The 12,671-nt window shown below is 47.1% G+C and overlaps 1 protein-coding gene across 1 annotated transcript; it reads right to left on the bottom strand.

The window, feature by feature from the left end:
* Positions 1-320: 320 nt before the first annotated feature.
* Positions 321-11,685, bottom strand: G6pc1 (glucose-6-phosphatase catalytic subunit 1). Its single transcript, NM_013098.2, has 5 exons — positions 11,390-11,685; positions 8,163-8,272; positions 5,780-5,885; positions 3,673-3,788; positions 321-1,961 (listed from the first exon to the last, which is right to left on the bottom strand). Exons 1-5 carry the CDS (start codon positions 11,617-11,619, stop codon positions 1,450-1,452), a joined length of 1,074 nt encoding a protein of 357 aa, NP_037230.2. The 5' UTR covers positions 11,620-11,685; the 3' UTR covers positions 321-1,449.
* Between the last annotated feature and the right edge of the window lie 986 nt (positions 11,686-12,671).

The raw sequence follows: 12,671 nt of genomic DNA, 5'->3' as shown, positions 1-12,671 counted from the left end.
TTTTTTTCTTTTTTTCGGAGCTGGGGACCGAACCCAGGGCCTTGCACTTGCTAGGCAAGTGCTCTACCACTGAGCTAAATCCCCAGCCCCGCATGCCTGGTATTCTTACATATGTTTTAAGGATCTGGGTTCAGTTCCCAGCACCCACACGGCAGTTCACAACAGCTGTAACTCCAGTCCCAGGAGATCTGGAATCGGCAAGCACCAGGCTCGCACACGTGGTGCACAGACATATGTACAGATGAAATAGCCCAGACACACAAAGCAAAAAAAGAAAAATGATAAAAACGAAGTAGAATAGAGTAATAAACAAGATTCCATTCTTAAATAAAATGTCGTTTTAATAAAATACTGCACACATGTAGTTTTCTTATCAAAGACAATAGGAACAAAGTGCTTGGCGTGGGTGGAAACACAGGCATCATTCATAGCAAAAAACAAAGCATTTTGAATAAATAGCTTTACCATTTTTTCTTCTTGAAGACACACTCTGCAAACCAGCCCAGGCTGGAGGACAGGCACAGTCGGGCTTGGGCTGCTTTGCCTCTAAGAATGAGTTCTTGGCTGGCTTGGGCTAGAGGAAGGAGTCATTTCTGCTCCAGGAATCAAAAGTAACTTCGGAGTGACCTTTGGAGAGAGGAATCCTGACTCTCCCCTTGCCGTTTTGCCCAAGATCTCAGAGTTTAACTTAACCCTACAAAAGCACCAGCAAACAATTGCCCACCGTACACCACAGGGTCCAGCAGCATGGGGTTCAGCAATGCAGGGTCCAGCAGCGTGGTCAGGGAAGCAGTGATGAGTCCTATGGCACGCAGACCTGGGCCGAGGAGGACAAAGCTGTGGTGTGACAGAGAAGGTGGTGGTTCCTGAGTGACAGTCACCATTACCATTCAGGAATACAAGCACACGGTGTGACTTTCATGTACAGTAGAGAAAAATCTGGGAGCAGAATGATCGCCTCTAACTGGCTACTCATTACACGGGCTGGTCTATCATTATTGAGAGTGTCCTACATATCTAAAGACCCAGGCATAACTGAAGCCGGGTAGACATGGCTTGCATATGGTTTGCTCAATCCACCAAACACTCCCCCTCCTCCCGATCCTTCCTTCTCTTCCTAGCAAATGCACAACGCTCTTTTCTTTTACCCTCGGCCTGGAGGATTCTGCACAGTGAGAGCATTCTGTCAGGATCTCTAGTCTGGGCTTTCTCTTCTGTGTCGGACAGGAGACCGGAAGTGATTCATCAGGGAAACATCTTCCAGCATTCACGCTTTCCTCAAACAGCCCTGTTAGCTTTTAAAAATTCACCTTTTTGGTTACGATGGCAAAGAAAGACAGGGCTACCAGGGTGGCTGTGAACACCTCTGGCCCCACACTGGGTTGCACAAGGCTTGGGTTGCTCCTAGTCCTTTGCACGGCCGCTGACTTGTGTCAGAGACTTAACGCTTTACAAAGACTTCTTGTGTGTCTGTCCCAGGAGCCGGGCTAGGCAGTAGGGGATAAGACTGACAGATGCAAAGGGGACGGTCGCACTCTTGCAGAAAGACAAGATGTAGAAGATCGACTCAATCTGGGACGGGGGCTTCAGCGAGTCAAAGAGATGCAGCAGGCCCAAGGAGGCCACGATGCAGGCCAAACGGAATGGGAGCGACTTGCGCAGTTCTCCTTTGCAGCTCTTGCGGTACATGCTGGAGTTGAGGGCCAGCCCCAACCCCAAGAGGGTCCCCAGGTTTTTGAAGAGGCTGGCAAAGGGTGTAGTGTCAAGGTGGACCCACTCGGGGCGCTCACACCATCTCTTGGCCTTCTCCAAAGTCCACAGGAGGTCCACCCCTAGCCCCTTTAGCAGCAGGTAAAATCCAAGTGCGAAACCAAACAGGAAGAAGGTGATGAGACAGTACCTCTGGAGGCTGGCATTGTAGATGCCCCGGATGTGGCTGAAAGTTTCAGCCACAGCAATGCCTGTGTGGGAGAAAGAACGGTGAGGAATAGGGGTGGCTACGGGTAACCTGCCATCGTTCCACAGATGAGCCTAAATCACACAGCAAAGTGGAGGAGTCTTTCAGATGGGAGAATCCTATCACATGCATCTTCCCACCGAGTTTAATTTTCCTGTTGTGTGTGTTGGGTCCTGTTTCATCTTGCATTCCTATCACATGCATCTTCCCACCGAGTTTAATTTTCCTGTTGTGTGTGTTGGGTCCTGTTTCATCTTGCATATACTGGGGGTGGGGAGAGGGGCAGACCCCACTGAACGGACTTATCCTATTTATTTAAATTTCCACCACATCTATATACTTAGTGGATATGGGTATGTAAGTATGTCTCTGTGTGGGTGGGCACACATGTGACATGGCACCTGTGTAGAGGTCAAAGGGCAAGTGACAGGAGTTGGTTCCTTCTGTCATGTGGGTCTGAGGCTCAGACTCAGGTTGTCAGGCTTGGTAGCAAATGTGGTAACCTGCTGAGCCATCAGACCAGATCTCCTTTAACACCACCCATTGCTCTCTTGGTTCCTTCCACAGAAGCTAGTAAGTTTGCCACACTGTCGATGATGTTATTCTTTCTAACCAGAGCATCCCCAAATTTGTCGTGTGACATAGCTTCTCTAAGCATATATGCTCACACACTAGGCATTTTTATTTATTTATTTATTTATTTACACATGTTCTGTCTTTGTGTGTACATTGTGTGTGGGCACACGTGCCACGGCACACATGTGGGAGTCGGAGGACAATTACATGGGGTGGGTTCTTTTCTGCCATGTGGGTTCCAGGGATCGAACTCAGATCCTCAGGCTTGCAATTGATCTACCCCTCGCCCCAGCCCTACACCTAGACATTGGGTTTCTTTGCTGGTCTCTTTTCAATGCTTAACCTAAATCTTTTCTTTCTCGTCCTAACTGGATCTCCGGAATAGCAAATGCACAAAATGTTCTCTCTATGAGGGAACGCCAGCTGCAGACATGTTAGGTCTGCAAATGAATGTGTTTCCATAATGAGCTCTCCCCAAGGCACTGGGCATTTGGTAGATTCTCTGAAAAGGAACTGAGAGCCGGTTCAAATTGAAGATCAGAGAGGAAGCACAGACTGTAAGATGCTTGGAGACTTTAAATAAACTCGGTTGGGTGAGTTTAGCTGGACACTTCAGCTGTACAGCTCTGGGCATGCTGTGGAAACTACTAATTTCAAAGTGTGTGTGTGTGTGTGTGTGTGTGTGTGTCTGTGTGTGTGTGTGTCTGTGTGTCTGTGTGTCTGTGCACACGCGCGCATGCAGGAGTGCATGCAGAGCCAGAGGTCAGCTTCAGGTAAGTATCTATATCTGAACTGTATCCATATCTCTGTCTGTATCATCCGTCACTGAGACCTGGGGCTCACCAATTAGTCTAGGGCTGGCTTGTTCATAAACTCTGGGGACTCTCCTGTCTCTGCCTCCCCTGGGAATACAGGCAGTCTCTGCTGTGGATGCTTTTTTATGTGGGTGCTGGGAGTCAAATTCAGGTAAACCTACAAACCAGGTCCTCACGCTGACTGACAGACAAAACCTCGCCCTTAGCCTCCCAGCCACCCGCCTTTGACTCTGAAACTACTGAAAGGTTGACAGCAGGAGGCCATGCAAGGAAGACACAGAGGAAGTAGGAAGTGGGTGGGGAAGAAATAGGAGCTGCTGATACCTGACAAGACTCCAGCCACCACCTGATGGGGAAAGTGAGCCGCAAGGTAGATCCGGGACAGACAGACGTTCAGCTGCACAGCCCAGTATCCCAACCACAAGACGACATTCAAGCACCTGCAAGACAATAGGCAGCCACTCCAGAACCCAGATGGGGATCCTTTGGCAAAGCAAACAGTCCTGGTGGGAGTGGTGGAGCCTGGCTGAGGCTCCATCAGAGGAATTTTTTAGGAATTGGAAACCTTACTGAAAAGCTCAAAAATGCATGGTGTTTGTCCTGTTTTGAATGAGATTCCTCTCTTCCCCTCACCCCCATTCCTGGGTATTTGAATACTTGGTCTCTCCCCAGTTAGTGATCCTATTTGGGACAGATTAGGAGGTGTGGTCTTGGCAAGTTTCCAGAGTTTAAAGGTTTAAAGACGTGTGTGTGTGTGTGTGTGTGTGTGTGTGTGTGTGTGTGTGTGTGTGAGAGAGAGAGAGAGAGAGAGAGATTCTGTGTGTGTGTGTGTGTGTGTGTGTGTGTGTGTGTGTGTTTGTGTGTGTGCCTGTGTGTCTGAGTCTGCTCTCTGTTCGGTGCTTGTGTTTAGCATGTGACCTCTCAGCTGTTCTTTCTCCCATGCTTCTCTGCCACAGTGGGTGTGGGATGCATACACATGTGCACAGCACAGGCACGAAAGCTAGAGGACCATCGTGGGGATGGTTTTCTCCTTCACCTGTATGAGGACTGCCGAGCGAGTATCTTACTGACTGAGTCATCTCTCCGGTCCTGAGGTTCTTTTTTTTCTTCTGCTTTTAAAGTTTCTTTTTCTTTCTTTTCTTTTTTTTCGGAGCTGGGAACCGAACCCAGGGCCTTGCGCTTGCTAGGCAAGCGCTCTACCACTGACCTAAATCCCCAACCCCCTAGCTCCCCTTTATATGCATCTTAGCTGCCCATCTTTTTCCGTTTGATAACTGAGGATTTACTCTGCGTCTTCATACCTTGGATCCCCACATAAGGAACAACTTGTGTCTATTTATTTAACCTTTATGAGGTGACTCCAGGATGCTACAGAACTGGACTTTTTTTTTTCTAATGCTAGACACATAGCTTTGTGATAGACTGGTTGTTAGCGTTCTGTCTAAGCTCCACCCCCACAGTTACCTGGCAACAGCCAGGTTATGCCTGATGCTATAGAAGGGGCTGCTTGCCCCCTCCTCACTCTCTTGCTCTTGCTCTTTTGCTCTTACCCTCTTCCCCCTTTGTCCCTTCTCTCCCCATTCCCCTCCCCCTTCTTTCCACATGTTCATGGCCGGCCTCTACTCCTCTACTCTCCTTCTCTCCTTCTTTCTCTCTTTCTCTGCCCCTACTACTCTCTTAACCCCTCTCCCCATGCCATGAATAAACTCTATTCTCTACTATACCATCGTGTGGCTGGTCCCTCAGGGGGAAGGGATGTCTCAGCGTGGACCTGCTGAGGCACCCCCTTCTCCCAGACCCCCATAGAACATAATCCCCCCTTTATTCTGTGTTTATTAACACAACATTAGTGCTGAAACCCAGGACATATCCTCTCTTTATCTTTTTATAAACATATCACTAGTCATACAACACGCACAAAGCCTCAGGTTCAATACCCAGAACTAAACCCATGAATGAGTGAATGATATACTTAATTTAATCTATGCCCACCACTCTCCAGAGTGGTGGTTCTTAACCCACCTAATGCTGTGACCCTTTAATACGGTTCGTGTTGTAGTGACCCCCAACCATAAAATTATTTTATTGCTATTCCATAACTGTAATTTTGCTACTGTTATGACTATAATATAAATATCTGATGTGCAATATATCTCATATGTGACCCCAAAGGAGTCTCATCCCACAGGTTGAGAACCGCTGCTCTAGACAATCTTTAGAATTTCTGTTCACGGTGGTGAGCTTTATTTCTTTGTCTAAAACAAGGGCTACCTTAGTGGATCCCTTCTGGCTTAAGCATCCGGTGATGTTAACTCAAAGCAGAAATGCAACACCTCTTAGTGTGATCTGGCGAGGTGGGAAGAACCCCTCTGGGTCAGCTACAGAGCATTCAGCTTCCTGCTCACCCCCAACCCCAGTGGTGAGTTCTTACCGGAATCCATACGTTGACTTTTTCTTTCCACGAAAGATAGCGAGAGTAGAAGTAACCATAACGTAGTATACACCTGCTGTGCCCATGGCATGGCCCGAGGGACTCCCTAAATGGCAGAAAAGAGATGAATGGATTAGGGCTGGAGAGATGGCTCAGTGGTTAAGAGTACTGATTGCTCTTCTAGAGGTCCTGAGTTCAAATCCCAGCACCCATCTCTAATGAGATCTGATGCCCTCTTCTGGTGTGTCTGAAGACATCTACAGTGTACTTATATATAATAAATAAATACATTAAAAAAAAAAAGAGGGGGCTGGAGAGATGGCTCGGCAGTTAAGAGCACTGACTGCTCTTCCAGAGGTCCTGAGTTCAATTCCCAGCAACCACATGGTGGCTCACAGCCATCTGTAAAGAGATCCGATGCCCTCTTCTGGTGTGTCTGAAGACAGCTACAGTGTACTTATATATAATAAATGAATAAATCTTAAAAAAAAAAAGAGATGAATGGACTAAAGATGGAAAGATGTTGATCTGAGAGACTGTCAAGGTCTCACTCACCCGCCCATCAGCCCACCCACCCATCCTTCCTTCCATCTAGCCGCCCACCTCACTATCCATTCCCTTATCTGAGTTCAACTGTTTAACAAGTTAAAGTCACACTGTGTGCCAAGAGTTGTGCAGGGCTGTGGGAGTGCTGTGCTCAGCAAAAACAGAGAGGTCCTCCATTGCTCTTGAGCTTACGGATGGTCTGCAGATTACATAGGAATCAGGACACTGCGGGTGCAAATTATTACTGATCTGTCCACCCTCAGCTCCCCTATATTTCCCTTCTCTCTCTGCTCTGGCCCCTAAATGTATCAGGCATGCTCTTCTCCCAAAGGTCCTCTGGTCAGCTCCCTGGCCTCTTCATGTCTTGACTCAGATTTCAATTTTTCAACCTACGCCAACCAATTTCCAGTCGCTTCCTGTTCCCGAGCCCCGCCATCCACACCCCACTCCTGCCGCCATCCACACCCCACTCCTGAATGGAACGATAGTTTTCCAGCTGCTAAGAGTGTAGTTGTAGGTGGTCCCTAACTCTTAGCCTTTTATGGGCATGTCTTTGGGCCGAAGACAGTCATCTTGGTCAATGTTATATACTCTGTACTTAAATATAGGCTGTTTCCCATGACTGGTCTGTATTATGCTATAAAGGCTGGTCCCCTCGACCTGTTCAGGGCAATTTTTTTTTTTTTTTTTGAGCTGAGGACTGAACCCAGGGCCTTGAGCTTGCTAACCACTGAGCTAAATCCTCAACCCCTTCAGGGCAATTTTTGAAGAGACATCTCTAGTTTGGGCAGTCTTAGGGAGTCGTGTGAGGTTTAGTCTCAACTGGCCTTCATCTGCTTGTGAGCACATTCCTTCCCTGAACAATTGTGGCTCTGGAGGGCGTTGAGCGATCTCCCCCACCCCCCCCACCCCACATTTTTTCCTCTCTTTTCCTCTCCTCTCCTATTTAAAAAAATCGTGTGTATGTGTGTTTTCCCTACATGTATGCAGTATTCATAGAAGGATTAGATCTCCTGAAACTGGAGTTGTAGACAGCTGTGAGATGCCACGTGGATGCCAGCAATCTTCTGATATTTTGCTTCACTAATTTGTCATGGAGGAAGGAGGATCAGAAGTTCAAGGTCATCTTCAATTGCATACTGTGTTTAGGACCAGTCTGGCCTAGGTGAGGACATCCCTCAAACAAAGAAACAAACTTTCGAAAATAAGACAAAAGCTGAAGGTAGAGACTGGAGAGATGGCTCAGAGGTTAAGAGCACTGACTGCTCTTCCAGAGGTCCTGAGTTCAAATCCCAGCAACCACATGGTGGCTCACAACCATCTGTAATGGGATCTGATGCCATCTTCCGGTGTGTCTGAAGACAGTGACAGTGTACTCATATATACAAATTAAATAAATCCGTTAAAAAGAAAACAACTTAAGTAGCATTGGGTTTGGGACAGTCCACTTAGAGGAACTTGTTCACTGGACCAGGCTGCTAGGAGGGACAATCAAGGCCTCAGGCTTCTGTCAACCACTATCCCCTCTCTGGATACAAGGCTCTGGCTCAGTTACTCTGACCCGCCATTGCCCGTGAGTATACCATTGCCCCTCTCAGACTTTAATCCTGGAGGCATCACTTAGCTTTCCAAACTAGCAAGGCAAGGCTCAGGTGCCGTGATCTAAGGTAGACTTGTGTCACATGGGAGACAGATTGACTGTGACAACAGAAGGAAGCAATGGCTGTCCTCAAGCCAGAGGGCTGTCTTCAAGGTCAACGCCGACCCACAAGGGATGTTAGCTTGAGACTATGAAGAGCATTGTCTACCCCACCTCAGTGAGGGCTGGGATGCTCACCTGGTCCAGTCTCACAGGTGACGGGGAACTGTTTTATCAGAGGCACGGAGCTGTTGCTGTAATAGTCAGTGTCCAGGACCCACCAATACGGGCGCTGTCCAAAAAGAATCCTGCAGAGAGCAGAGTCAATGTCTGGAGTGAGCCAGTGCATGATTTTACCAGAAGCCTACGCTTTCAAAGGAGAGAAAGAAGCTTGAGTGCTTATTGCCTTTGGAGGTGCCCTGGAGAGGTCTGGGACACTATGTATTATGATAGGTAGATGATTTCTGAAATTTGAACAGGTCAATGGATATATTATCTACTCAAACATAGACATATGGCTTCAGAAATTAGGTGCAGTGGTGCTTTTTTTTTTTTTTTTTTTTTTTTGGTTCTTTTTTTCGGAGCTGGGGACCGAACCCAGGGCCTTGCGCTTCCTAGGTAAGCGCTCTACCACTGAGCTAAATCCCCAGCCCCTGCAGTGGTGCTCTTAACCATTTGGGAGGCTGACACAGAAGGATCACTTGAGACTAGCCTAGATCCTGTCCCTCCCAACCCCCACCCCCATGTAATGTAGAAGTGGTGTGGAGGCCAGAGGACGACCTCAGAAAGGACATTTGCCCCTTTTGACTAATCAGACTAGCTTAGCTCCAGGGACCCACTGGTGATCACCTTACCAATATTAGGGGTTACCAATGTGTGCCATCATGCCCAGTGGTTCAAGAACTCAGGTCCTTGGGCTTATAAGACATTGACTGAGCCACACCCTCAACCCTAAGAACCCACTTCATAACAAAGAAATTAAAAGAGGGCCAGGGGCACAGCTCAGTGGTATATCAATCACATGGTTAGTATGTGTGAGGCCTTAGATTTCAATCTCAAACCCCATTTGTTCTTCTCTAAAGGACTTTTACTACTTATGACCAAAGAATATGAGAACTGGAGGGGTCGGGCCAGCAAGATGGCTCAACAGGTAAAGGTGCTTGCCCACAAAGCTGATGACCTGAGTTCTTAGTTTTGAGACACACATGATGGAAAGAGCGAATAGACGCCTATAGGCTGTCCTCTGACATCCATATGCATGTATGAGTATGCATGCGTGTTCATGGGCACACACACACACACACACACACACACACACACACACACACACACACCTGGCAGGAAGGAACACACCTGTAATCCTAGTCTGTGACTGATGAAAGAGGGTTGAAAATTCACAGTGATTATCAGCTGCTTTCTGAGTTTCAGGCCAACTCGTGTTACCTGAGTCCTTGACTCAAAAACAAAAACAAAACGAAAGTGCCCGGGAACTGGGTACAGCTGTCCACACCTCTAATCCTAGGCCTCTGGCGTCTAAAGCTTGAGGATTACACACTGGAAGCTAGTCTAGGTTGCACAGTAAGAGACCTTGTCTTATTAGAAAGAATAGGGGCTGGGGATTTAGCTCAGTGGTAGAGTGCTTACCTAGGAAGCACAAGGCCCTGGGTTCGGTCCCCAGCTCCGAAAAAAAGAACCAAAAAAAAAAAAAAAAAAAAAAAAAGAAAGAATAACAAAGAGTGTATACAGGCTGGGGATCTAGAACTTTTTTTTTTTTTTTGGTTCTTTTTTTTCGGAGCTGGAGACCGAACCCAGGGCCTTGCGCTTCCTAGGTAAGCGCTCTACCACTGAGCTAAAGGGGATCTAGAACTTAAAAGCATACATGCTAGGTATGGTGGCTCACACTTGGAATCCTAGCACTTGAGAAAAGGCATGAGTCGAGACCAGACAGGACTATTTAATCAGATCCAGGCCAGACTGGGCTACAGAATGAGAAGATACCCCACCCCCACCCCACCCCCATCTTAAAAAGCACAAGCAAAACCCAGGCTTGGTGGTGTTCATCCTCAATCCCAGAAGCAGGCAGATCTCTGTGAGTTTGAAGCTAGCCTGGTCTACACAGTAAATTTCAGGACAGCCAGGGCTACATAGTGAGATTCTGTCTTCAAACAAACAAACTCCACAAACAAATCCAGGAATCGGGGACTGGGTAATGGATCAGTAGGTAAAGTGTCTGCTATGAAACAGGGAAACCTAAATTCCATCCCCATCCTATCAAAAGAAATCCTGGGCGTGGTGGCATATAGCTATGGGGACACAGGCAGGTAGATCTCCAGGGTTTGTTTGGCCTAATCTACTCAGGAGCTCCAGTCCAATCAGAGACCTTGTCTCAAAAAGTTTCTGAGGAATGACTGCTCCACCCTCTACAAACACAGGCACATACGTGTACACACATGAACATGTGCAAATACACACACACACACACACACACACACAGAGAGAGAGAGAGAGAGAGAGAGAGAGAGAGAGAGAGAGAATGAGAGTGTGTGTGTGTGTGCCTGGCACATAGTAGTTGCTCAATAAATGATGATTGGATTATTAAGATTCTGGAAAGAACCAAAGTCTAAAACAGAAGCTCAATGAGCTTGTGTAATTCACCAGTTGGAAAGTCCTGGCTGTCTGGATCACTTCTCATCACCTAACCACAAGGTGAGGGATCACTTCCCTCCTCCTCACACACCCTCCCTGCTTCTTTTCCACCTCAGTTTCTATGGCACCCATAGAAATAGCAATAAAATAGTAATAAAAGGGTTTTTTTAGGAGTTGGGGATTTAGCTCAGTGGTAGAGCGCTTGCCTAGCAAACGCAAGGCCCTGGGTTCGGTCCCCAGCTCTGAAAAAAAGGAAAAAAAAAAAGGGTTTCTTTAAAACCTGTGCTCAGGGACTGGGATGTAGCCCCATGGGACAGTCCTTGCTATCATGCTCCAAGCCTCCAGGTTCAATACTCAGCATGCTAAATTATATGTGGGAGCACACACCTGTAATTCCAGCAATCAGGAGGTCCAGACGAGAGGAATTTAAGGTCAATTCAAGGTCACTGTCTCTTGCATTGTATGAGACCAGCCTGGGCTACACAAGACCCTAACTCTATATTAAATAAAGTCAAATAATCTGGCGTAAAACCTATGCTCAGACTTTTCATTAAATTCAGCTGTCTTTCCATCCCTCGGGTCTGACAAAATAGACTTTCCCCCGTTTCCAGGCACTGGTGGGATTCTCACGACCTCTATTCTTTCTGTAGAGACTCTCAAGCCAATAGGACTGACCTGTAGCTCAGTGAACAGTGTGGGGGTACTTCTGCTAAAGGACAGTCTTTCTACAGAGGACGCAGCCTCTTTCTCTACCCGTCAGCCCTCTGGATGATTCTTACCACTTAAAGACGAGGTTGAACCAGTCTCCAACCACTGCCACCCAGAGGAGATTGATGCCCACAGTCTCTTGAATGTGGAACCAGATGGGAAAGAGGACATAGAAGGCGTTCCTGAGGTCAGCGATCACAGACACCAAGACAAACCAGTCCTGGGAGTCTTCGTAATTCACTTGGAGGTAGCGAGTCGACTGGATCCCAAAGTCGTGGAGCACGTTCATTCTTTCCTCCATCCTTCCTCCTTGGTACCTCAGGAAGCTGCCAGCAGAGCCCGTGCAGTGAGTCCAGCCTGGCTGGCCCTGGTTCCTCTGCTATCAGTCTGTGCCTTGCCCATTTTATATGCCCTGGATTCAGTCTGTAGGTCAACCTAGCCCTGATCTTTGGACTCAAAAAAACACTTTTGTCTAAAATCTATTGATCAAAGGTGCATCATCAGTAGGTTGATGCAAACATGTTCAGGGTGATTTACGTAAAATAGCAAAACAGGCACACAAAAACAGCCTGATCGGCCATTGGCGGAGCAAATTATTAACTTGGGCACACGGCTTGACAGTGCTAAGGGGTGACCTCCTTCCTGGTCCTCGAAGCCAGGCCAGAGGCTCAGGGCAGAGTCTGTTTCAACTGTGGCTCCTGCAAGGGCGTCTGCTTTTTCAAGCCTGCAATTGTATTTGTTTGGAGACAAAGGGAAGTTTGCTACTGTGGAGAGTGATGTTTTAAGTTATTAGTTTAAAACATACAAAATGAGCATCACTGGATTTTGTTGTCCTGGAAACCCTCACTCTCTTGGCCTTTCATCAAGTTCATGAGGATCTGGGGTCCACCTCTGGTTTGTGAAGGAAGCCAACAGTGTCTCCAATATTGATTTTTATACTTCTTAGGGCAAGAAAAACAATTATTAAAAATGTTTTTTCATTGGGTTGGAGAGATGGCTCAGTGGTTAAGAGTGCTGGCTGGTCTTCAAGAGGACCTGGGGTCAGTTTCCAGTACCCACCTGGCAACTGATAAATGTCAGTAACTGACCCAGTTCCAGAGGATCCGACAGCTTTACACAGATACACATGCAGCAAAAACCACCAATGCACATGAAATTTTTAAAAAATTTAAAAGTATTTTTTGAAAAGATTTTGATTATTTTATGTATGTGAGTACATCATCACTCTCTTCAGACACCAGAAGAGGGAATCAGAACCCATTACAGATGGTTGTGAGCCACCATGTGGTTGCTGGGATTTGAACTCAGGCCCTCTGGAAGAGCAGTCAGTGCTCTTAACCACTGAGCCACCTC

Source organism: Rattus norvegicus, chromosome 10 (assembly GCF_036323735.1).
Source record: "Rattus norvegicus strain BN/NHsdMcwi chromosome 10, GRCr8, whole genome shotgun sequence".
Classification (NCBI taxonomy): Eukaryota; Metazoa; Chordata; class Mammalia; order Rodentia; family Muridae; genus Rattus; species Rattus norvegicus.
The sequence above is the reverse complement of the archived record's forward strand: the minus strand, read 5'-3'. Positions and strand labels throughout refer to the sequence as shown.